This window comes from Arvicanthis niloticus, chromosome 16 (genome assembly GCF_011762505.2).
Source record: "Arvicanthis niloticus isolate mArvNil1 chromosome 16, mArvNil1.pat.X, whole genome shotgun sequence".
Taxonomy (NCBI): Eukaryota; Metazoa; Chordata; class Mammalia; order Rodentia; family Muridae; genus Arvicanthis; species Arvicanthis niloticus.
The window spans coordinates 44120302-44145825 of NC_047673.1; the positions used below are offsets into that span (position 1 = coordinate 44120302).

Below are 25524 nucleotides of genomic sequence, written 5' to 3' on the forward strand. Positions count from 1 at the left end.
TTAAATCCCACACCCACAGTGACACACCTACTCCAACAGGGCCACACCTTCTAATAATGTCACTGTCTGGACCAAGCATATACAAACCATCACAATTACCAACTATGGTAAAACTCTTGGGCTGTCCCAGAGTTTGTGCTTTCTGTCTTGTTACTTGAAAAGGCCTACTGCCTTCTCCATTTATATCAAAGTTCTTGAAAGTTCAGGTTTTACTCCATGAGAAATAATCCTAATCCATTCAGACTTTGGTGTCTGTATTAGTCAGGATTCTCTAAAGTTACAGAACTTATGGAATGTCTCTATACATATTAAGGGAATTTATTGTGATGTCTTAGTCTATAGTCCAACTAACCCAACAATGGTCAGCTGCGAATGGGAAGTCCAAGAATCTAGTAGTTGCTCAGTTTCACAAGGCTAGTTACTTAAGCTATTCTTCTCTAGAAGTAGAGTCTAACAAATGTGCCGGCAAGTATGTGCAAGCAGTAAAAGAAGAGTGAATCTTGCTTCTTTCAATGTCCCTATGTAGGCCTCTAGCAGAAAGTGTGGCCCAGATTAAGGTGTATACCACCATGCCTAGATCTGGAACTTGCTTTGTCCCAGGCTGACCTTGGACTCAGAGATCTCTTTGCCTCATTCTCCTGGTATTAAAGGCATGCACTACCTTCCCTGGGCCTAAGCTTTTCATGGCTACTATGCCTCAAGATCTCCATGTCAAGATGCAGGCTATGTCAACATGCAGAAACTTGTGTTTTCCAGCCTCAAGGGCTGGATCACAGGTGTGTCCTCCAATTCTGGATTGTAGCTCATTCCAGATATAGTCAAGTTGACCACCAGGAATAGCTACCACAGTGGCCTCCCTGCATTAGAGGTGAGAGCCCCTTCAAGATGGTTTAAGCCTCCCCTGGTCATCTGTTTTTGTTAGAAGAATGCCTCTATCACATGGTAGATATTTAGAATATACATAAATTAAACACAGGGCTTTTATGCTGCTTGTTTGGTTGTGGCTATCATTTCCTCCTGGTATATTCAGACATGAAATTTTAGCAGGCCCATTATATGCTGCTCACATGATCTTAGGTGACCTAAGGAACACAAAGGCAAGTCTTATAAGCAGGACTTGAATCACTGTTTTATTCACATTGCACATAGAGGCTTAAACATGAGTTCTGTTAATATTGATAGTTATTCCTAGACAGATTGCCCATAAATTTAGTATAACCAATATAGTATATGCTTTATTGCCCTTCTTCATTTTGCTAGGAACATATTTTTCACCAAACACTTTTAACATGTGTTAAAGAACATTGAAAAATTGCTGTTCGCAATGCTTAATTGGTTGCTATTTTCAGGCCCGCTTGCTCTCATAAAGTTGATAAATCCAATGAAGTTTATGATTTCTTTATGAAAATTTGCCCAAAAAACCTTTCTTCATTTTATATTTGTTTAAAAATACTGAAAGCTGTCATTTCTACTGAAAGTTGAAAGTAGCAAGAGGGCTATGGAGGAATTTAAGGTAAACTGATCCTTCTTAGTATCTATAATTTTACAAACATCAGAAACAAAGTCAGAAAGAATTATGATTTTTATTAGTAAACATGGTTTCTGACCATTTATATACTAGACAATGATATTACTATATTTTTGTAGTGATAAATATTATCTGCTCATTACATGGACTTTTATATGACTCTTATATGTCAGATTTGTGCTAAAATAAGTACGCACTAGAGAATTTTGTTTGTATAGGCTTATGCTTTTTTAAGGTTTATTTATTTAGGTACTTTTGCATGCATGCATATCTGCACAGCAGAATTTGGCATTAGACAGGTATAGGCTGCCATATGGGTGCTGGGAATTGAACTCTGGTCCTTTGGAGAAACAATGAGTGCTCTAACCATTGAGCAATCTCCCCAGGCTTATGTCTTTTAAGGAAAACATTCTCACATGTTTGTCTTTTTATGAAAATATCATTGAGGTGTTTTTCCACTACAGAAGTTTATTTTCTTTATGTATTTACTAGGTGAAACAACACAGGTGAAAACTGACAGGCACATCTATATACATTTTAGCTAAATGATTCATTAAATCTATATTCATGAGTTTTCAAAGAAACCCATGAGCTCTCATGCCTTAAATGAAAAAAAAATGAAAGTAATATTATTTCAAATCACCATCAAGAGCTATTATTGATGATAAAAAGTAAGATATGTGTGAACTTAATCATGATTTTAGGCTGGTAAGATGTCTTTGTGGGTAAAGACAGTTGCCTTGCAAGCCTTGTGATCTGAGTTTTATCCCTGGAGACCATGTGAAGATGGAAGGAGAGAACTGACTCCTTGAAGTTGTCCCCTGGCCAAAACATGCACACTGTGTCTCACACCTGCACATGTGTCGTCTCAAGAACACACACAAACACTAATGATAAATAAATATGACTCTTTTTCAAAATTATAACTCTTTTCTTCTCACATCTGGGAAGAAGTCATAAAAATATGTAGAAAGTATTTGAAAATAATAACTAATGTACACATTGCATCTCCAGAGGTACCAAGTTTAACAATTTATATATGCAATATTCATGAAATATGTTATGAAGAAAATGCTCATTGTCAATAAAGATCTTTGAGTGCCCTTCTCTGCATTGTCTTCTCTCTTTTCCCTTGAGAGGTAACTCCTCATGTAATGATTGCCTTTTCGTCATTCCTCCCTGGTCACACACAGGTGCTGATGTACACAAAGGCAAGTACTGGGACACTCCCCTGCATGCTGCAGCTCAACAGCCCAGTACCGAAATTGTGAACTTACTGCTCGAATTTGGATCAGACATCAATGCCAAGAACACAGAACTTTTGCGACCTGTCGACTTGGCTACATCTAACAGTGCTGTAGAAAGAACACTTCTTCAACATGAAGGTAGAGAGAAAATGTGGGAACTTACGAATGAAAAACTATACTTCCCCCCAAATAGATGCAAGTAACAAGTGCCTTGTTGCTGTATGACTTTTAACAATGGCATGAAATTCCAATTACTTATTGTGGAAAAAAAAAAAACTCACTTAGGTCCTATGTAAGAAAAATATGATTTTATGATTTTTATTGTATTTAAATATTTATATTTCTTTAGTAGAATATGTTGAATTTGTTTCAACAATGCATAATATGTAGTTTTCTGATGCAATATACTGGATAAATACTGCTAGACCTAGAGTCCTGGCTCTAGCATATAGCATAGCAGCACACACCAGGGCAGTTCTCTACCAATGAGCCACCTGAATTTGGGGGCACCTGAATACTTCCCAACTACTTCTTCCTTCCTGTTGCTTTTTGTGGGGTGGAGGGCAGAGTTTCCTGCATCTCAGGCTGGCCTGGAATTTACTAAATTCTAATCCTCTGCCTCTCAAGGGCTGAGGTTATAGACATGCACTACCATGCCTAGTTTATGCACTGCTGTGTCTCAAACAAGATCTCCATATACTCTAGCAAGCCACTTATCCAACTGTGCATCCCCAACCCATCCATGTCCCATTTTATAAGGCGTGGTACATGTTCTGTAGGAAACATTTTTACCTTTAAGATTTTTTTTTTCTGTTGTAATTTGTAAACCTTAGTTCAGAAATATAATTGTAATTTAAAATTTTGCCTTTTGGTATGTATCTCAGTTCTTTTGATTTAGATCTCCATCAAAGATCAGCATTTGTTCCGAAAAATTCAGTGAGACAGTAATTTGGCAGTCTTAAGATAATTATGTTTTTTCTTATTTATTTGTATGTTGTGTGTTTTGTGTGTACGCATGTAAGTACATTGAATGCCTGGCACCTACAGAAGCCAGAAGAGGGCACTGGATCCCCTAGAGTTGGAATTAAGAGTGGGTCAGCTATCCCGTGGGTACTGAGAACTAAGTCCTCTGTAGGAGCAGCAACTGCTCTTAATTGCAGAGCCACCTCTCCAGTACTATGACCGTTAATGCTTTAAAGAACATGTATGGGACATTTCTCAGTCATGAGATCTCATGATGTATATCTCAAGATTTCTTAAATAAAGGCAGTATAATAATAAAAGACATTTGTCATCAACCAAGTTAATTTGTTATGCTTTTAATTACTACATCTTACCATGTGTAAACACTAATTTTGTTTTTAATAAATGTGTTTCTGTCTCTTGTAGCTACTCCAAGCTCTCTTTGCCAACTCTGCCGACTCTGCATCCGCAACTACATAGGAAGACAAAGGTTTCATCTTATCCCTCAGCTTCAGTTACCAACATTGCTGAAGAATTTCTTACAATATCGATAACACAGTAAATAGTTTCACATTCTTCAGAAATCAAAATTTTCTATTTCATTTTCTTTTGAAAATATAGAATGATACAGGTGATCATACACATAAGTTCACCTAAGAAAACCATAAAATCTCAGTGGATTTTCATCTGAAGAGTACTCAGTGGTACTGTTTATCAATTTTTACAGTTTTTGGATTATGTTTAAAATATCTATACCATCTCAGCATTCTCAGTGTATCTTCTTGATTTAGGGGAAAGATGGGAATTTATTCATTTTATGTTTTTGTATTATAGAGTGGAAACAAAATTGCATACTTTTGCTAAAATTTTACTTTAAGTATAAATTTCATCCTGTGTTACATTTAATTGGTTAGCTGTAATTTCAGCTAGTGTCATTGGTTACCTATGTTTTTAATATTGTCAAAAAATTAGAGCAACTAATATGCTTTTTGAAATAAAGATGACTTATGTACTTGCTATTGTAATGATCAATGCATAAAAGAAAGATAATCTTTTCTCCTCTGCAGAAAGATATCAAATTTATTTTCACATAGTAAGTTTCATGGTAGACTAAAAGTTAGAAGGCCTGAAAGCAAGTCCTGCCCTTACACAGACAATGTGGGAGGCTAAACACCCGTGAGGGTTCTTTGAAGACCTTCTCAAGAGTTGTTTCTGAAGGGATGCCTTCACAGCTTTCGTATGTTACTGTAGTCTTCTAGTTCAAACACTGTCAGAACCTAGTGATAACACACTGAAGAAAATGGACTCTGTGACTCAGTGATAAAGGCCTGAGTTATATTCTGGGGCTATCAATTCATATAATATTAAGAGCCTTCTTTGGTGTAAAGATCCTTTTGATATGAATACATCCTGGCCCCATGGCATCTCTGTAACACTTGCTTTCCTGATACACTCAAGGCTTCCAGGGGACAGACGCTGGCTGGTGAACCCACATGAAGAGTAGATTCCCTAGAACTACTGACTTTTCAGAGGCAGATGTTCTTCCTGGAAAAAGTGGAGCAGAAGTGAGGAGGTTCGGATTAAGTAGGTCATCTGAACGGTTGCCTCCCAAAGAAAGTGAGAGATTATTGAATTGACTGAGTTGGGCCAAATTTCACTTGGGAAAGAGAGGCTTGAGATAACAAAAAGTAAGTTCTTTCTCTTTTGGATAGACTTTTTGCAAATATGAGCATGTAGTTTGTTCAGTTTTCACCGCCAATATATGGTTTTCATAGGTCAAAATTATTTTAAAATGTATTTGAGCCCTAAAGTCACTTGTAAGACCATCCTTTCACAGATGTTGCCTAAGACCATCAAAGAACACGAATATTTATATTATTTTAAATAAAAGTAGCAAAATTACAGTTATAAAGTAGCAACAAAAATAATTTTGTGGTTCATGGATCACAACATAAGGAATTGTATCTAAGGGTCACAGCATGAGGAAGGTTGAGAAACACTGTCTTAAACCCTTCCTGGGAAACTTACCCAGAGAAAATTAAATTATACTGACTTTAGAGAGGCAAGGGGAATTTTATGGTTATTGAAACTGTCAGAATTCCTCTTCTCACTGCACACATCTTTGCTATGTGACTGTCCCTTTACTATGACTTGTGTTTGGATGAGTCTTGTTTCTTGCCACAACTAAGAAATACCACTGCAAATTTCAGCTTCTGTTTTCATGTGAAGGACTTAAGACCAGGAAGGGAAGAAGGTTATATTACTGGAAGATGAGAAAGTTGGCTTTGTAATAGCCAATACCAAAGCAACCATCTGAGTATGGTGTGTTCGTTAATTTTCTATTGCTTTGATATAACTCCCTGACTAATGTAACTATTAGATAAAGGGCTTATTTGGGCTTATGGTCCTAAAGCGATGGTTCTTAACCTTCCTAATGCTGTGATGCTTTAGTACCGTTCTTCATGTTGTGATGACCCCCCCACCCCCCCTGACAAAATTATTTTTGTGGCTACTTCATAATGGTAATTCTGCTACTGTTATGAATCGTAATGTAAATATTTTTGGAGATGGACATTTGCCAAAGTGGTCATGACCCACAGGTTGAAAACCCCTATTCTTGTGGGAGAAAAGTCCATCACTATCAAAATAGGGTGGCATGATATCAGGTAGGCAGCATGGCAGTTGTAACAGCAAACTGAGAGTTCACATCTTGAACCACAATCAAAAAACAGAGATAGACTACAGGGGATGACCATAAGCTTTGAAACCTCAAAGCCCACATCCAGTGGTAGACACCCTTCAGTACGGCTATAGCCTCTAAATCTTCCAGGGACACAAACTGGAAACCAAATATTCAAGTTCAGGAATCCATGGAAGGCATCCTCACTAAAACAAGTACACGTGGCCCAGATGCAGTGGATAAAGACCTCAAGCCATATTAGCGACTTTAAGCTGAGACAACAAAAAGAAAAAGTTGAGCCCAGCACACATGCTGCTCCATAAGAGTGTATAGAAGAAATGAATTTTATATGATTTAACTTGTAAGTGTAAAAATAGTTAGTTCAATTATATAGTAGTAGATGCCAATATGATAGAAATATCCCATGCCAGAGGTTTATGAGGACTTCCATCTTATTTCTTGTCTTCACTACTCAGTTATTACCTTTTCTTGTAAGAAATTGTGAGGAACTTTTACAAGTGCACATGGGCTACAGAGTGTCTGCTGATGCTTAATGACAGCAAATTAAATGACAATTTAATTCAGTTAATGACAAATTAAAGTCTTGTCGTCCTACTGGCAAGAGACTTCTCTAATTTAACATCTTCAATCATCCAGTTCAGTAATGTCAGAATTTTGAAGTAACCCAACAAGAATAAAATGGGGAAACAAAGAAATAAAATTTTTGATAGAATGTTCTCAAGACCACTTGACACCTAGAATCCTCCAAGTTGAATCTGTGGTGGAATCTTCATGGACAATCTACAGAAAACCCAATATTCTCTTATCACCATAAATTCTGCTTACAGATGAGGATCGGATTTCTTTTCCAAAGAAATACCCAATCACAACGTCCATGATGGACCCTCATACTGGTGAAATACTGCCCAGGCTTCTCTGATTAATTTATGTTAGCTGAAACCATTTAAAATGTATGAATGTAGGTAATGTGTTCCGCTTACAGCATTTGCAGAGTGACAGCCATTGTATATCCTCCATCTCTCCACCCCCATGGCAACATCAGAGCATGTCAGATGGCAACATCAGATACATGACCCAAGAGGGCCCTCTACACCTTCCTGGCTCACTGTGCTTAGATAGTTTTATGTCAACACAATCTAAAATCATTTGGGAAGAGAGAAACTTAATTGAGAAAACAACCTCCCCCACCCCCACCAAATTGGTCTGTAGGCAAGGGTATGCGATTGCCTTGATGATTGATGTAGGAGGTCCAAGTTCATTGTGGGCAGTGCCATCCCCTAGGCTGGTGGTCCCAGGTGCTATAATAAAAAAATCCGGCTGATCAAGGCATGGAAAACAAGCCAGCTGGTAAACATCACTTCTCCATGGCCTCTGCATCAGCCTCTGTCTCCAGGCTCCTGTACTGTTTTTGCTTCTAACCTGACTTCCCTTAGTAATGGAGTGTGATGCAAAACTGTAAATTGATATAGGCTCTTGTCCACCTGTTTAGTAGAGGCTATCCTTGGACACCCAGTGGGGAAGTTCGAGTGAAGGGGAAAGGCACAGCAGGGAGGGGGAAGTGCTTCCACCACATGCTGCAGTAGCTGCTGCTGCTGCTGCTGCTGCTGCTGCTGCTCTAGTGCTGCTGCCCCAGCGCTGTTGCTGAGCCGAGCTGTCAGAGGGCTGGCTAGGGAGCAATCAGAGTGCAGGGGCGCTTCTGGTGGTGAAAGCTTCAAGAGAGCGAGAGAGCGTTCTCCTCCCAGGCAGTGTTACAGCTCTTATGACAGATGCTCTCAGATGATGGAGTAATTCTCACACACTTTTATTCCTCCTGGATAGGATCTTAGACACAGTTTTGTTGTGGGTTGGGTCTGACAGCAGGTGCTTCCTGAGATGTCTCATCTGCATGAGGAGGGACTGTGGGTGCTGCCCCTATGTGATTGAAGGCTGCAATTCTTTCTATGGGGGGCTGTGGCTTCATGACAGGAGCCTGGAGTCCTGAGTACGTGAAGCTCCTATCATCCCTTCGGGGTCTCTGGGGCTTCAAGCCCTAGCTTGATCTTACAAGGCTTCTTCTCACGGTCCACCACCCCACAGGTTCTTTTCTCCCTAAGTTGTTTTTGGTCTTGGTGTTTTATCATAGCAACAGAAACTCCCAATTAAGACAATCAATCCCTGAATGTGAAAATTGCTTCTTAAACCATGACACAAAGCACAAACAAAATGTTTAGGCCACGAAGACTTTTTAGTTTTTAAGGCTTATTTAGAATCACATACCTTAATAAACTGAAAGGACAAAATAAAGCCCATTTGTCTCCATTTAAGGACCCCATTTGTCTTCATTTTAAGGACCAGGCCTGATTTCAAAAAATTCCACAAGGCACCAGCTTCAGGAATAGACCACGAGTCCCAGAAACTAAGCATAAGACTCTAGGAAAAGACCATAAAATCCAGAACAAAATCATAAAACACCTTCCCCCAAAACAGCCTGGGGATAACCACAAAAATGGGGAAATATTTTATCTCAGAATGGGCCATCTGCATTGGACAGCCCTATTTCATTGCATGATTAAACACACGTGACATAGGAATGTAGACCACTGATCACCTGTTACCCCTTAACACCCACCAGTGAAATTTTAGATTACCTAATCCTTCTAGAGAGTTCTCCTGGTTCCCTATAGAAGAAAGGCTTGCATGCCTTTGTCTGGAGTTGCCATTTCAAAGAATGGTTGACACCCCCCCCCCCAGGCTGATTGTTCCTGCAGAATAAACACTCTTTGTATTTGCATATTATCTCAGTCTGGGGGTCTTCCTTCATTGATTTTGTACCCTTACAACACTAATTTTCTTATATTTAAACTTAAGTGATATGTGTAGTAAAGCCTTTATGTCTGGCTTTGAGTGAAATGTATCAGCAAAGCCTTTGCTATGTTTGGGTCAGTCAATAGAGGCTGAGAAATTGTTATGAGATTCTTTGAACCTTGAAGAAATGTTGTCTTTCTGGAAAGTTTGCACTTGGTGCTAGGTGAGGGCTTGCACCTGCACTAATCTTGGTCCTAAAAACCTGAAGTTCTTACTTCTGATTATCATCAAAAGCTACTGAGATTTGTGTGAGTTGTCTGCTCTCATGGGCAGCAAGGGCAAGATAACTTCGGTAGCTGGAACCTCTTTCAGCTCCAATTAACCTTGTATGATGTTTGAATAAACTGGAGTAAGCTAGCTAGGTGTCAGTTTTCCCAGAGAGGTTGTAAGGCTTAGGGTCTTGGTGAGCTTCTCTCTACTGCAGCTTCTACAACCATCACAAATCAATATTTAACCTCAGGTAATCAGAGTCCAATGTTGGGGTAATCTACCCTCACACATATTCTATCACCTAGCTATGAAGGTGTGGCCTTTTTTCCCCTCTATTATTAATTGCTATGCTAGAGGTGCCATGATATGTAAATGTTTGTAGCTACCTCATCTGCCTAAAAAGCAAGGCAAGCTGCCTGGGTGGGGAAGAATCTCCCCCACTATGCTAATAGCTTTTTTTTTTTTTTTTTTTTTTTTTTTTTTTTGTATGTGGCCATTTGAGGAGTAAAGAGCTGGAGGCTGGAGCTGGGGAGGAGAAAGGAAGAGAAAAACAGGGAAGTGGTTGCAGAAAGGGCACAGGGCAGAGAGGTAGAACAGAGAGAGAGAGAGCTACATGGAAAGACCCTGTGGCAGGGAATTCTGGTTGAGTGTGGTGGACTAGCTGAGGAACTGCCCCAGAAAACAGGCCAAAAGCTTTAGACTTTACAGATATCTCCATGTTTTGTCTTTATTATAAAACCCCAAGCTATCTTGCCCGGAAGCCCTCCAACAATACAAGATCCAATAGCTTAGCTTTGGCCACTCTACAGCGCTTGGTTCACTCTTCTAAAAACACAATTGGGAATTCTGTATAGTTAAGAAAAAGAAAGATATTTATTCCCACTGGAGTTTTCATTTGTAACATGACAGTTATAGCTCATTATAGTGTCTTCCACTTAGAGCTGATTTGCCATTTGTTGGAACACAGGCGGAAAAGAATGACCCATGGTGAGCAATGCCTTGGGGAACTGTGAGAGAAGCTTCAGGAAAAGGAGCAGAGGGCCTTATACCTCAAGTGAGTTTTGTTTTCTGGGATGTTCTTGGACTTTATTTCATGCCTTCTGTGACAAACTTTTACATTCAATTTATAAGACATGTTTATTCTTGTTGGATCTCAGAGTATAGCTATAGAACCCAATCTAGTCATTATACCCCGAACCTTCTATGGCTTTCAGCCTTGCTGTCATGCTTTCCCAGATATAATCAATTAGTGCATGCCAAACAATTATGTTTAAATTGGTCTGTACTCAGAAAATTCTTGGAAAAGACTACTCTGATAATATTTACCATGTGCTTACTAATGTTTATTTACATGTGTTTTTTTTTTTTTATTCTGTTTTTCTGAACTCAAACAACCTTCCTTGGATCATTGCTTTCTTGGCTATATTCATGTCTAAAAGTACACCAAAGCAAAAGTGAGATTGTCTGCAGCAACACACTGTAGTCTGCCCCATTCTTTCAGGTCCTTGGATTCCAGGTCCAGCAGCTAAGACTCGCACATGTTGGCTGAGAAGTCAATAGCCATTAGTCAACATTATCCAGTTTCATCTGTGTAGACAAAAGGAGGGATATATTTTCAAATATTATTGTGAATAGTGCTTCTGATGTGCCTCTACCTGGACATGGTAGAGTAACTCATTTTATGAGTAGATGAATGAATTTCTAGACATATTAGCTTCAAATTATTCAACCTTCTAATATCATTTGAGGGACTGAAATAATTAAGTTAAACAATTAAATCTTATAATCACCCTTAAGAAGTGTATTCTAACTGTTCCCAGAGTTTGGAGTCTTCTGCAGGATCCACAAAACAGGGTAATTCTCTTTAGATGGTCTCTACAGAAAACAGAAAATAAAAACTCCATAGAAAGAAACAAAACCCTCACACCATTCACAGGGCTTAACAGCATTGTCTCTTATTGTAACCTTTAATGTTATACAAGTGAACTGTTCTCAGTGATTCCAAATAAAACTCTTTTCCAAGAGTTTTTCTTGGAGGGATCCAGTAATCATACCCCATTTGTTGACCTAATTCAAGTGAGGGCACAAAGATGTTTGCCCTCTGCCCCTAAGCTCAGCAGAGATTTATGAGATTGTAACATCTCATGGATGGTCACACTATTCCCTGCATTTATGATATTATACTTTAAATGTTACAGCTCTGAAAGCTGCACATCAAGGAGCTAGAAATATCCCATTACAGCTCTTAGAGAAGTCACATCTCAAGGGGCTCACTGTTGATTTGGGGTGGAAGTGAGGAAAACTCCATTTTTTTTTTTTTTTTGGACTGGCAGGGAGGCATCCATTATGGAATCTGCACCACATCCATGAAGTGAGATTGTACCTTTTTTATAGGATGGGAATGTAAGTAGAGGTAGAAGCAGGGTGAACTATTGCATTGGCCAATCATATTTTGACACAAGGGGTTAAGCAAGGAAATTAACGTTGCTGTCTAGGTCTTATTCTGATCACCTGTTTTCAGAGTATTGATTCTGCAGTCAATTGATCTGCAGTCAGATTCCTTCCTGAACTCTGGAATTTAGAATGATCAGTGAACAAAGAGTAGGCAAGCTGCTTGTAGTCAATTAAGTCAAGACAAGCAATAATTCATTCACTATTTATGTGCCTTTGTTTAGATAATGGGATAACGGAAACTTCCCTCTTTATATCCTTTACTGGTTGACAGACAAACATGAAAACCTGAGCAAGTAGGACAGGATATGTTCTGGGTCCTGAGAACATAAACTCATTCTTGGCACTGCTAGCAAGATGGAACTTGTTCCTGAGATGGTTGAACTCAGGAAATTGTCTTCCAACACTTAAAATATTAACAATCCAACGAACAGGAAGTAGCTAGTTTCTTAGATGCCTTAGTAAAAGGTAGGTGAACTAGTAATAGTGGAAATCTTTTCTTCAGGTATCAGTCAGCATCCTTTCAGAAAAGAGAAGTTGTTCTGTGTACCAATCCCTGAGAGAACCTAATGTAAGAAGTGTAGTAAGCAGGTGCTTAAAAACTGAGTGAGCAAAACAGGAACATCAAATTACTACTGCTCTTGATGCTTCTGGAAGCATTACCAACAGCATTGTGGATGCTGAAGTTAAAACAGCCTGGAGCTTGGAGGTGAAGCTCTATAAACTCAGAATTCTGAGCAGAGATTGCCTGTTGTTAGTGCTATATTGCAGGGACTCCAGGGGACCATCTGAGAACAAAATCTGGGTCTCAAACTTCTCAGGACTACTTGAGAATGGTTTCTCAAATCCCTGTGAGAGTATGATCAAACCAGAAAAGAGTGGGGAAAAAATAAAGGAAAAGAAAGAAAAATTGGTTTGGATACAGGAAGCAATTGCCAGTGCCAAGTAAGGCTATGTTGTTATGGCAACATGGAAATGACTAGCAAGCAAAGGAGGACCAAGCAAATCCAGCCTCTCTTCCTCTAGCCTCCTGGGTTTTTCAGTCTCCATTATTAGCAGAGTTTACCCATGTTTAGCAAAAGAGATGTGAGAATCCTAGCTTAGCAGCATAGAAAGTATGTTGTACCAGAGATGCATATACTTAACAATGGACACATTATAGAAATAAAATTCTAGCTTCAGAGTAAGACTCCAGAATTAATCCTCAGTGGAGAGTTAATTTGCACCTGTAGGTTTTAGCAACCAAATCTTGTGTGAGTCATCATGCATAAATACTTTCTGTAAGCCTAATGGGTTACTGATTTCCCAATATTCATAAAACAGTGGAAATATCTATGGACATGTTAACATGGAAAATTGAAAATTTCATGGAGTCCCCAGACCTAGACAAAGAACTACAGGAAACTTCTAAGTGTTGAGATAAAATTAGCTTTACCCAAGGATGAACCCCTTTATTGGTTATCCAATGCAAAGTGGCCAGTTTTGAAATCATATACTTAGTTCAGGAGTGGTGAGCTGCAGGGATTGCCACTGCCTCAGTCCAGTGAGGTAACACCATAGGAGCTTCCACAGCTATGCCTGTACCTCCTCTCCAGTCTCCCCAAGTGGCTCTGTGGTGATGATACTTTAGCTAAATCTGTCTACAGCAGGGACTGTCTTCCATTTTTGTCCCATGGGCCTGATGTAGGAAAAGAGGGGTGAGAAAAAAACCCTCCAATCACTAAGCATCTCAAGCTCAGGACTTGGAATCTCACAGATCCTCACCCTGAAAGTCTTGGTCCTGGAAAACTCCACCCCTTAAAAAAATCTACATAAATCTCTCTGTATTATTAAATCCCTTGCTGTCTTTTCACAGATGCATAGGCAGCCATCATCCCGGGATTTTCCCTCCCAATAAATCTCTTGTGTGAATTTGTATTGGTATTCCTTGGCTCCCAACTGACAGGTACCTTTTCCTTCTAGACTTGCAACACTTAGAATATATGTACTTCTAAGAAAAACAAACTCAGCAGTGTGTGTGTGTGTGTGTGTGTGTGTGTGTGTGTGTGCGCGCGCGCACATGCGTGTGTTTATTAAATCACTTGCATTTAAGATACAACACTAACTTAGTCCAACAATCAGGAAGCAGCTAGTTCTTCAGATACTAGCATGGCAGCACTTGTCAGTGAAGGTGATTTTTTCACTTATATAAATATATCTGTACCTCTCCTAAGGAGTTCCCACAGTGGTAGAGCCCATATCAGTGTTATCTAACACGACAGAGAGGATCACACATTGGTCCTATGAAAGTAGGAACTACTAACAATGGACAGCGATGATCTACTTCACTTCTTAAAAGCACTCATTAAAGAAATGAGTCATTGATATGACATATCACTGGGCAAAGAGAAAACATACTACGTCATTTCTCTCATGTCTACTCTTTAAGAATTACATTTTTTAATGTGTGTGTCTGTATGGGCAATTTTGTGCCATGTGTTCATGTGTTGTCAAAAGTTGGTTTTCTTACTCTTCCATTGAACAAAATAAAGGAATGAGGTTTAGTAGCAAGTCTCAATCCTCTGAGTTGTCACCCCAGCCCTCATTTTAACCATATACAAAGTCACATTAGTCAATGTTATAAATGATCAAATATACAAATAGACATTCAATAAAATATTACATAGAACCACCAAGATCCAGCCCATGTTTACATGTGGGATATGTATTCATATTCAACATTGAATATATTCTTGCTTTGGAGATTTTAAGGGATTACCATTATCTTCCTGCATAGCTATTTAATTTGCAACTGCCTATGACTACTTTGTAATGATTTTTCATTTTCTACATCACTCACTAATAAAATAAAAATGTCTACGTCAGTTACTGGCACAGAAGAAAATCTCAGTAAACATTTGTTGAATGAAATTATACATCCCAGGATATACTGAAGTATACGAATGTAATCTATAAATTGTTTTAAAATACTCTGTGACTTTAATGTACATTTTATATAATCATTAAGGAAGTATGATAAAGTTTAAAGTCTTGTTTTCTTCTTAAAACAAAATTTTTGTGGTTTTCAGTTCTATCTCCCATGCTCTTCCCCACACCCCGCCCCCAAACAACTTTCACTGTCTTCTAGAGCTCTCTCACATTTTTTTTTTTAAAAAATGCTTTATTGAACAATGGCCTTTGGCTGGTAGACAATAATACATACAATATAAAATTTGTGAACTGGGATATAAAAAGAAAGTTTTTTTATTGGATATTTTATTTATTTACAATACAGATGCCACCCCCTTCCTTCTTTATGCTTTTATACCATTTTGATTACATGCATGTATTAAGGTCAGTTCTAGGTTGAGGTTCTTGCAGAAATGAACCCACGTACCTATAGTCACTTGATCTTTGACTAAGGAGCTAAAACCATACAGTGGAAAAAAGGCAGCATTTTCAACTGGTGGTGCTGGCTGAACTGGAGGTCAGCATGTAGGAAAATGCAAATCGATCCATTCTTATCTCCTTGCACACACACAAAAAAAAGTCTTGTGAAAGAAAGATTTTTCAACATAGTGCAATTGAAGCCAACAACTTACACTTGAAGCTCTGTCTTCATGTTAAGTTCCTCAGACTGTTAAGATTCAATGGATCCAGAGATTACTGACCCCAATACCTTGAGTCACATCCTAAACTTTACTACTGACAAAGAGCCTTCTTGGAGGCCGAAGCCCCGCCCCTCTACATTAAGGCCTCCATCCCCACCCTTATCAGGTCTGTTGTCATAGAAACCTCACAAAGCACCATGGCTGCCGCCGGCCAGACAGAAGAGTCTTTACCACAGCCGGCAGAATCATCCAAGACAACCTTACCTACACCACCAGCAGTTCCTGCCGGAAAGAAGCCTAAGAAATGTCTGGTGTATCCACATCCTCCGAGGAGCTCCCGCCTGAGTCGTTCTGTCCTGCGCTGGCTCCAGGGCTTGGATCTCAGCTTCTTCCCCAGGAATGTCACCAGGTGCTGAAGCCAGGCAGGGCACAGTGATTCACCCTCTCCTCCCCAGATCTCACACTCCCCTAGGTGACCTACAAACTCAGTTCAGGCTCCCCTAAGCCTGGAATTAGCAGCCTTGGCCTCGGCTTTTACTCCTCCCCACCCACGTCCCTGCTCACTCATGCCACAAGGCAAACGTATCAAGACAGGAAACTCCAGAAAAACATGTAACATTCTGTTCATTGATTCCATTCATCTGATCATTAAATTGTAGAGTTAAGCTAATCCGGAATGCTTTGACAATTACATAAGACAAGGTTTTTGTTTTGTTTGTATTAAGGATCAGTTTACCCTCCTGTAGAAAATGTATCTAGTTACCGGAGATTTTTAAAAGCTGCCGTTTAACGGAAACTACAGTGAATATAACTGGCTGTTACTATGGAATGAACAAAATTCCATAAAAATGAAAACCATAGATCTTTTGCAGGAAAACTAATAATGCCAGTATTGGGTTTTTCAAACATCTATGAAACTTTCAATAAATCACTTTCTTTAAATCACTTGGCAACGGTTGTTAAACCTAATAATTAGGAGGATTCATTAAATGAACACCAAAGCCTTAGTAATTTTAGCAAACTGCTTTCCCACTGAGAGTCCTTCTCAGAGAAATGAACTGACACAAGTTTTTCCAGATAGTTTGTCAATATGGTATATTAACTATTAATTATATAATTATCTTAACTACACTTTTCCCCGTTTCCTTATTATGTATCAGGGATTTTTCAAATGGCTACCTAGTTGCAGAGATATTCTGTATATATTACCCCTGGGACCTTCGATTATCATCCTTTGAAAATGGTACCTCCTTAAAAGTCAAGTTGGATAACTGGGCACAAATAGAGAAGGTAAAGCACCATATTGTCAAGAGTTTACTGTGAAGTTTTATTTGGAGAGTATACTATATCTCTGTGTGAGAAAGAAACAGAAAGACAGGAGAGAGAGGAGAGAGACTATGTCAAGTCTAGGATATAACTGATTAGTCAAATTCTAGTTGTTTATATATACAAAACTATAAAGTATGAAATTTAGTGTATAACAATTAGTGTGGTATATAATTGTGGCTTTCTTGAAGAAATAATAGTGAATGTTGATAATTAACATAAAGAATTAGTTCAAAAGAGAAAAGAGTCCATTGAAGTAAATTCATAGCATTTGATTATTTTCTTAGAACTTCTGATGATGAAATATTTTCTTTCTATTAAAGTTTCTTGCGAAAAAAAAATTTAAACTTCCTAAAGAACTAATCCATGGAACGATTCACTGTAAGGCTGGGGTGCCTGAAATACTGATTCAGGAGATTTACACTTTATTAACACATAAAGAGTAAGTAGTTTGAGATTTTTCCAACAGCATTACGTAATGTAAACTTTTGATGATACAAGGCTTGCTACTAAGACATAGTTTGCCTACAATATTTTCTTTCTTGTTTCCAGAATTAGAAGTGTCCAGGAAGATTACGCTAATTTCACAGACTATAGTTACCAAATGCGTTTGCCCCTGGTTCCCAGGACTACAGTATCCAAGTCTATTAAAAATAACATTAGGTTATCGGAACTACTAAGCAATCCTAATATGCTCAGCAATGAACTCAAGATAGAATTCCTCATCCTTTTGCAAATGCTGCAGAGAAAATTAAGCAGAAAATTGAATCCAGGTAAGCCTTCCCTGGAGACAGGTGAGTGCGTTGGAAATCAAAAACGCTGTTCCTAAGCTGAAATGAAAGAAAGTCATACAGTAAAGTGATTTATTATCACTGAATTGGATTACTTTTCAGCCCATTCCTTTTGTAGAAGCACAAGTTACAAAGGGATAGATACTGATTTTTTTTTTAAAGTTATCAGTCTATTCATTAAACTTTTACAGAAAACACATATCAACTGTAACTCAAGAGAGCTGGAAGATTTGACTAAAGTGATTCTTAAGGTGTTGGGAAAAACTTAGATTATCACCAATCACTTTGGATGCTATTGGGAAGAAATAAAATGGCCAGAGATCTTTTTAGCCACAGTATATTTGTTGGCATGTGGATGGAAGGGCAGGTTTCCAAAGGCTCGCCCAAAGTCATCTTAAACTCTTGTCATAATGCCCATCGGTTGTCCCAGGCAGGTGGGAAAGTAAGTGTAAGTGGTATTCTGTCTTTACCATTAGCTCCGTTTTTGCTTATTTCTTTTTATTTATCATATATCTTATCCACTGCCCATATTTCCCACATAGATAACAGAATTTCTATAGCCTACCAACTATTCAAGAAACATGCATGCCATTAGAATGTTTCTTCCTTTCAACTACATTTTCTGAAGGAAAGAGCCATTTTTTCCATGGTATCTGGAAGGTGGAAGGCTGCACCTTGAATTTTTCTCCCTATTAGGGCTATTTGGATAGCCCACAGGCGAATGCAGTGTGGGGTTTAGTCTACCCTTTCTGTGTTCATTTTCCAGACGCCTATATTATATTGTTCCTCTTCTTTGACCTTCTTCTTCTATGGTCTCTGATCCTATTCATGACTTTGTGAGCAAATGAAGACTACAAGTCATAAATCCTTCTGCAGAATTTTATATTCAAAATGTGAATGTTTTAAACATTACAATTTTGCTGCAAAATGTACTATACATTCATTGTATATAATACACGAACAATTTTAAAAGCTGGTGCTGGCATTAGGCACTTGTGCATCTCGATAGAGTTTAAGAAGTGGATTATTACCAACACCTCCCCTTCTTGACTGAGCTCACCACACCCTCCATCCACGGAAACCGATGCCTTCCTGCTTTTGTTGAAAGTTTCCTCTATTAAAATAGATTTAAGCTATGTGCACTATCATGTTATTCTCAATTTTAACCACACATAGACACACTTGTGTTTGCATATTGTGCATGTGTTGTATGAGCGATTGAGTCTGGGGCCTTATATATTCTAGACAAGTCCATTATCATGTAGTTATGTCCCCATACATGTATGCCTTATACAATATGTCTTTTTTCTTTTCTATGTGGTTTTTTTTTAATTTTTTTTGTTTTTCAGAGAAACTTTATTTTTTCTTTTATTGAAAAGTATTGTTCTTACAGCATATTCTGATATAGTTCTTCTCTCTCAATTCTCCCTAGTTTCTCCATGTTTTCCATCCCATTTTTCTGAAAATGGTTCTTTTCATAGAATATATCCTAATTGCAGTTTTCCCCCATCCCCTCCTAGATCCTCCCTACTTTTCTAAATCCCAGATCTATACCTTCCTACTCTCTCTCTTAAGAACAGACAAAAAGACAAAACAACCAAATAAAAACAAAAGCTAGGAGGATAAGACATGAGTCTCCACATCCCAGCTAGGTTACTTTTAAAAGAAGCAACCAGGCCCTACTGAATGTCTTATTTCATTTAAGAGTCACTCTTTATTCCTCTCTATATATCTATATCTATATCTATATCTATATATATGTATATGTATATATATATTAACACACCTTCATACAGCCATGATCACTTTTCTCCCTCTTTAAATAATTGATACTCAAGTCTGGTTGATTTGTATTTTTCATTTTGCAAGTGTGTGAGTGAGTATGTTTGAATGTGTGTATGTATATGTGTGTGTGTATGTATGTATGTATGTGTGTGTCTATGTACGTGTATGTATGTGTGTGTGTTTGTGTGTATTGTATCAGTCCAGCAGGTACAAAATCGAGCAGTCCTTTGAGGGGGGACATGAGGATTATAGCAAAGCCTGAAAATAAGACTCAGAGACAAAGCTTAGAAATTGGGAGGGCTTTCCAGTCATTCCTTCAGCAGCCTCGAGTTTAATTCTCATAGGCGTTATATACTTTTACAGTATCATGGGAAGTAAACTCACAAGCCAGCAGAGACAATGGCTGACATACATTTGATATATGTTCCCATCTAGAGGCTTCCCTATTCCTCCTTGTTCCTTCCTCCAAGATTGACAGAGCATTCAGCCCCTCACTTTGAGCTTCAAGTGTATCCGATCCTATGGTTCCATGCATCAGCAGGCCAGGAAATCTGTCAATAGACCCTAGCCTGACCTGACTCTGCCTGACAGTCAGGCTTTCAAAGAAACAGGAAAAATGGCTCTCCTCTCTCCCTCCCTCCCTCCCTCCCTTCCTCCCCCCCCCCCCCCCGCACCCCCCCCCACCCCCGTGTGTGAATGTGTTTAGGGTTGTGTGCAGACCACACCACACACGATCAGAGGAAAGCTATGTGAAATCAGTTCTCTCCTTTCACTTGAACCTTTCAACCTGTTGAGTCATTTCACTGGGCTCATCTTGGTTTTTGGTATTTCTGATTATAAAAGTTTTTTAAAAAAGTCTATCCCCAAAGCAGTTGATATCGATTGGTAGTTGATAGTTGATTGTTATAGGAATGCTGCTGATGGTGGGTTTGTTTGTTTGTCTGTCTGTCTGTTTGTTTATTTGTTTTCCTCTGAGAGCTTGAGTGGTGAGTGGGTAAACTTCCTGTACAATAAAATACAAGGATGGAAGGGGCCTTTAGAGGTTAAGAGAAAATGCTCAAGTGCTACATCTTATAGGATAAGTTTAAAATAAATTTGAAAATGTGAAAATAATTTTGTCCCAAAAGCAAATACACATCTGCAAAACAAAATAGATGCTGTATGATTTATTTACATGGACATCAGAAATAGGTAAACCTACCTTACTGTTGTCAATGTCCTCTTAAGATACCCTGGGCAGCAGTGGAGGGCTTAGAGGGCTGGTACTATGTGATTTATTTTGAGCTGTGTAGTGATGCTTCTGGTGTATTCATTCTCCCAAAAGATTGTTGGAATGAATTATACTTATGGTTTATCTTTTTTATATAAGATCTTGAATAAAGCCATATTAAAAACAGAAGGGGCCATTGTTGCGCGCGCCTCCCATGTCCCCTTTTCACCCGTGGAAGAGGAACACGAGAGGCAGAATTCGGGTATCACCACAGCGAGGCTTTAATCTGTATCAGCAGACATGAAGAACTCGGAAGGGGCAAAGACAGGAAGAGGCACAGCTTAAATACACCCTAGAGTGAAGTATTCATTTCTGATTGGCTATTCACTCATCACCCAACATTACGCCTCGGGATTGGCCAGTGACTCTGGCGGGCTTTCTGCCTTTGCACCTGTGCAGTTAATTGTTTACTAGTGGGAGGACACAATGTCCCCGTCATCTTGGAATGGCAGATACTGACATGCTTACTGTGGCTCCCAACAGGCCATCTAGAAGTCTCAGTGGGAAAGGAAGTGTGCAACAATGCATGATGACCTGGCCTTGATCCACAAGGAGGGAGTAGATTCCTGTAAGCCTTTCTCTGACTTCCATGGTACTCAGGAGCCCCACCTCCCCACAACACATACATTCAAATAAACAAATACAAGCAACAAAATTAAAAAAAAAAAAACTACAGAAACATAAATGTACTACCTTTAAAGTAATATTTTAAAACACAATGACTACTTTGCTCATCAAAATTACCAGTGGGGCAGGAATACAGAGATTTGGCTCAGCAGTTAAGGGCACTGGCTGATCTTCCAGAGAATCTGAGTTAAACTCCCAGCATGGAGCTATTGATTGTTAAAAAAAATTTTTTTTTAATGCCTTTGGTGTTTGTGTTTTATAGGGTGGTTTGATGTCAAACCGACAGTGGGAGAAATCACAATCGACCATCTTCCTGCCCATAGCTATAAGCGCAGATACAAGTCAAAAGTTTCAAAGGATAAAGCTGTATCTTCTTTACGTAAGTTTTGGTTTTAAGTTTTTTTGTTTTTTTCTGCTGAGCTTTTAAGACTGTTCCTTTAAAGTTTTAGAATAACTTCAACTGTTGGTTTGAACTTCACCTTACAACCAGGTATTAATTTAGCACTTTCCTACTTCTTGACAAGTGGAGTGGCATAGTCAAAGGTCTTCTTCCCCAACGCACATTCCCTAAACCACCTGAGTTCTCATATATCCTCAATCGAATCTGCCTGAAATACGGAAAGCTTCACGAAGCTCAGAATGTATTATCTGAGGAATGAGCCAGTCCAGAGGTGACTGGAAGACACTTGGATATCTGGACTTTCCAGAATCGGAATGACAAGGCAACACTTGTTTTAATTTAACCTTGTCAACATAGAAACCTCTGAATTACAACAAACCACAGTCCCTCAGAACAAGGTCAGCCTGTTCCCAGCTATTGTGTAGCTAATCAGTTAAAAAAGCCTTTATGTTTTACATTTTTTTATGGCTAGAAAAATTGAAACAGCTTTTGTAGACACAAGAACATGTGATGAAATTCATGTTTTTGTTTTGACAAACTACATAGGACAAATGTGCCTGCCCACCTTGCTTTCTGCCTGGTTGTGACTTCTTTTACTTTTCAGGGAAGGGTGATTGCTCCCAAACCAAGGCTCTTCTTATTTTACTTTTTAAAATTAATTTTTGTTTTGTTTTGAGATACAATCTTGTTTTATAGCCCAGGCTGGCTTTTAATTTATAGCAGTCTTCCTGCCTCCAGCTTTCTGAATATCTGGGTTATAGACATTTAGCACCACACCTAGCTGCAATGAATAACGTATTTGCTTATTATCCATTTTCACTTAAAAGATAATGATTATCTTGAATATTCATTTACTGAGTTCTCTGTATTTTATCTGACAGTTCTAAAATAGTAGCAAGTTCATTATAGAACATACTTACTCGTGTTGGAACAAGTTTCTTGAAGTGTTTAATTTTAATAGGTAGGCAATATTCCTTGTTTCCATCAGATATGACAAAGCAATCTCAATAGATCTATTAAAAAGAATTATGATCTCTGGAAGTCTGTAATACACTAATGTGTGTTGTAACTATTTTTAAAAATATTTCAATTCTTTTTTAAACTCATAAATTATTATTATTTATTATTTATTATTATTTAGTTTTGCTTTGTTTGATGTCCTTGTAGAACAAAGTATTCTTCAGAGCCCAGATTGTAATATCCACACATGAGGCTGCCCATCAGTCCTCCAACTCATCATCTATCTACCTGTAACATACTATACTTAGTACGTTAGAATCCAGCAGACGTGACTCGTGATGCTTCTTTGAAAAACATCCAGAGTTCCTCTTTGGATTCTAGACAGAATTGTATCTGTCTTTCAGCTCCCATAGCCTTCTACATGTGATTGAGAACTGTAGTAAAGGCTCCAGCTTGGTAGGGCTGTTAGTAGGAACAGTATAGAACTGGGAAGAAGGACTGGAAGGAATTATAGAATGGGACGAAGACCACAAGGAGAGTTTGGCTCCATCCTCATCTCTTGCTTCTTTTTTCTCATGGCTGTTGGATCTGACTCAGGATGGGAAATGGTGGGAGGGAGCAGTGGGTTCTCAGCATGGTTTTCTTCCTGTGTAAGAAAGAGAGGCAGCACGCAAACTCCTGGACCTCTACATTCCCACAGTGAATTAATTAATTCAGTGAGTTAATTAATTAATTAATTAACACACAGGAGTTAATTAATTAAAGAAATTTACAACAGGGTTTGTGTTGTGCTAGCTAGGTTTTTTGTCAACTTGTCAAAGGCTAGAGTCAGAAAGGAGGGAGCCTCCATTTGAGAAAATACCTCTATAAGATTGGGCTAGAGGCAAGCCTGATTTTTGATAATTAGTATTTGATGGGGGAGGGCCAAATCCATGGGGTGTGGTGCCATCCTTGGGGTGGGCTAGTGATCCTGGGTTCTATAAGAAAGCAGGCTGAGCAAGCCATGGGATGCAAGCGAGTAAGAAACACCCTTCCATGGCCTCTGAAGCAGCTCCAGCCTCCAGGCTCCAGCCCTGCTTGAGTTCCTGCTCTTACTAGTGATGAGCTGATATATGGAACTGTGCACCAAATAAGCCCTTTTCTCCCCAAGTTGCTCTGCTCATGTCATTTCCTCACAATAGGCATCCTAATTAAGATACCAAACAAAAACCCAAAGGCTTGATTCAAATTGAATTGCCAAAGGCTATGTCTGATTATGGTTATTTATTTTGTGACACTCTAAAGGATCACCCAAGAACTTAGAAAAACTGAATGCCAAACTAGGCGTGGTGGTTTCTGTCTGTTTTCAAATCCATCAGTTGTCAGGGTGAGGGAGGAGGAGTCAGAGTTTTAATGCAGTGTGAGCTACATAGTGAGGTGCTGTGTCTAAAGAAATCAATCATAAAGTAGAACATAAAAGAAACAAGGGAATGAAAACAACCTGTTCTCATTCCTTCAGAAAGCACTTCATGGAGGATGAATGTTTTGCTTTCCCATTGAAAAATGAACTGCTGCAAATCCAACGTCATCTTTTTCTCCAGTGTTCCCATTAGTGACTCTCAGATGCCCTTTTCAAAATGGCTTAAGGAAGGATACCCTCACTGCACAAGGGCCATTTGAATGGGATGTTTAACACACACCATCACTCTTTATGTTTCTCAATCCTGTTCTAGCTACTTAGATTCTTACTCTAGCCACACAAGGAATGCTGTGAATTTGATTTGGGTCATTTAATATAGGTAGACTATTTTCAATATTTTATTGTTTGTATTTAAGTAATTCCAGTTCAGTTGCTTTTGATGAAAAGTATACAAACTATCTCCTCAAGTCAGAATTCATTAGCTGAAAGTTAATAACAGGAGGAGAAATGAGTACTGCACTCCAGGAACTTTCCTGTTGAGGTTTGGTCATAATCTCACGGAAGTTACAGGCTGTTCTCTGGATTACAAAATCCCAAGTAACACTAAAACCAAGCTACTATTTTAAAAAGTTATGCTTTTAAGTTTCTGTATTTGTTTGCCTAAATTTTGTCTGAAGGGATAACATAGATTTCTTAGTTGCCATTGGTATTTCTTAGTTGCCCATCATATTAGAATGGAGCCTGGGCACCCAGAATGGAAGACAGAGTAATCAGAGCTCTATAAACTGTGTTATGAGCCATGCATGTTTGCCAAAGCTAAGTACAAAATCATGTCTCTGTTTGCTCAGCTGCCTTCTGAAGCAATGTCTAAAAATACATGAGTCATATCAAATGCACCAAAATAAATCCTGGGTATTTTTAGGCATTGCTCTTCCTTTGGAGGAGGTAACACACACACACACACACACACGAGATGTATGATTTAAACATTATGTTTATTAATTATAACCAAATGAAGAGGCTATTGTCTTTATGAATATTAGAGAAATAGTGATTGTGGTACAGCTATTTCATAACCACAAATTAATTCTTTGTTACTTTAAATGTCCCAGCAAAATCAGGCAATGATGGCAATCCACGTAAAGAAATCCATGTGAAGCAAAGTGGAAAACCTTGTGAGAACGTTGCAAAATCAATGACAAATGTGGAAGAAACAGTAAAGGACACGAAGGAAGTAGCTTTGAAGAAGTGAGGTCACTAATGTCTACCACAATCTGAGTACATAAGGACCCACCCAGTCTTGGATGTATTTAAATAATAAATAACTTAAATTGGTGTCTTAACCATAATTCATCTAGAAAGCATTGCTTTGTGTGTGTGTGCGCGCGCACACGTGTGTGTGCATGTGCGTGTGTGTGTGTGTGTGTCTCAA

The 25524-nt window shown here is 38.6% G+C and overlaps 2 protein-coding genes and 1 long non-coding RNA gene across 6 annotated transcripts in view; 2 read left to right on the forward strand and 1 right to left on the reverse strand.

Annotated features, from left to right (window-relative positions):
* Window positions 1-4761, forward strand: part of Asb5 (ankyrin repeat and SOCS box containing 5) — a 38128-nt gene extending 33367 nt beyond the window's left edge. For 2 of the 3 annotated variants that reach the window (XM_034520413.2, XM_076914153.1), the window contains exons 6-7: window positions 2722-2913; window positions 4165-4758. In XM_034520413.2, the coding sequence (XP_034376304.1) occupies window positions 2722-2913; window positions 4165-4292 (320 nt within the window). In that variant the 3' untranslated portion in view covers window positions 4293-4758. Of the gene's footprint in view, window positions 1-2721; window positions 2914-4164 lie in introns of all 3 variants that reach the window. The other variant, XM_034520414.2, reaches the window with a different exon arrangement.
* A 5639-nt stretch (window positions 4762-10400) lies between these two features.
* Window positions 10401-15919, reverse strand: LOC143434615 (uncharacterized). Of its 2 annotated transcripts, none has more exons than XR_013104237.1 (3): window positions 15799-15919; window positions 11284-11368; window positions 10401-11080 (listed from the first exon to the last, which is right to left on the reverse strand). It is a non-coding gene; the product is annotated as an uncharacterized LOC143434615 (long non-coding RNA). The 2 variants fall into 2 exon arrangements; XR_013104236.1 differs by lacking the exon at window positions 15799-15919 and adding an exon at window positions 15526-15636.
* Window positions 15716-25441, forward strand: Spata4 (spermatogenesis associated 4). Its single transcript, XM_034520834.2, has 6 exons — window positions 15716-15943; window positions 16695-16824; window positions 17184-17302; window positions 17413-17633; window positions 21596-21712; window positions 25205-25441. Exons 1-6 carry the CDS (start codon window positions 15732-15734, stop codon window positions 25342-25344), a joined length of 939 nt encoding a protein of 312 aa, XP_034376725.1. The 5' UTR covers window positions 15716-15731; the 3' UTR covers window positions 25345-25441.
* Window positions 25442-25524: the final 83 nt, after the last annotated feature.

Coding starts and splice junctions, on each gene's coding strand:
- Spata4 (XM_034520834.2), top strand. CDS start 15,732: ATGGCTGCCGCCGGCCAGACAGAAGAGTCTTTACCACAGCCGGCAGAA. Junction 16,825..17,183: donor ACTGGGCACAAATAGAGAAG/GTAAAGCACCAT, acceptor TTTCTATTAAAG/TTTCTTGCGAAAAAAAAATT. Junction 21,713..25,204: donor TAAAGCTGTATCTTCTTTAC/GTAAGTTTTGGT, acceptor TAAATGTCCCAG/CAAAATCAGGCAATGATGGC.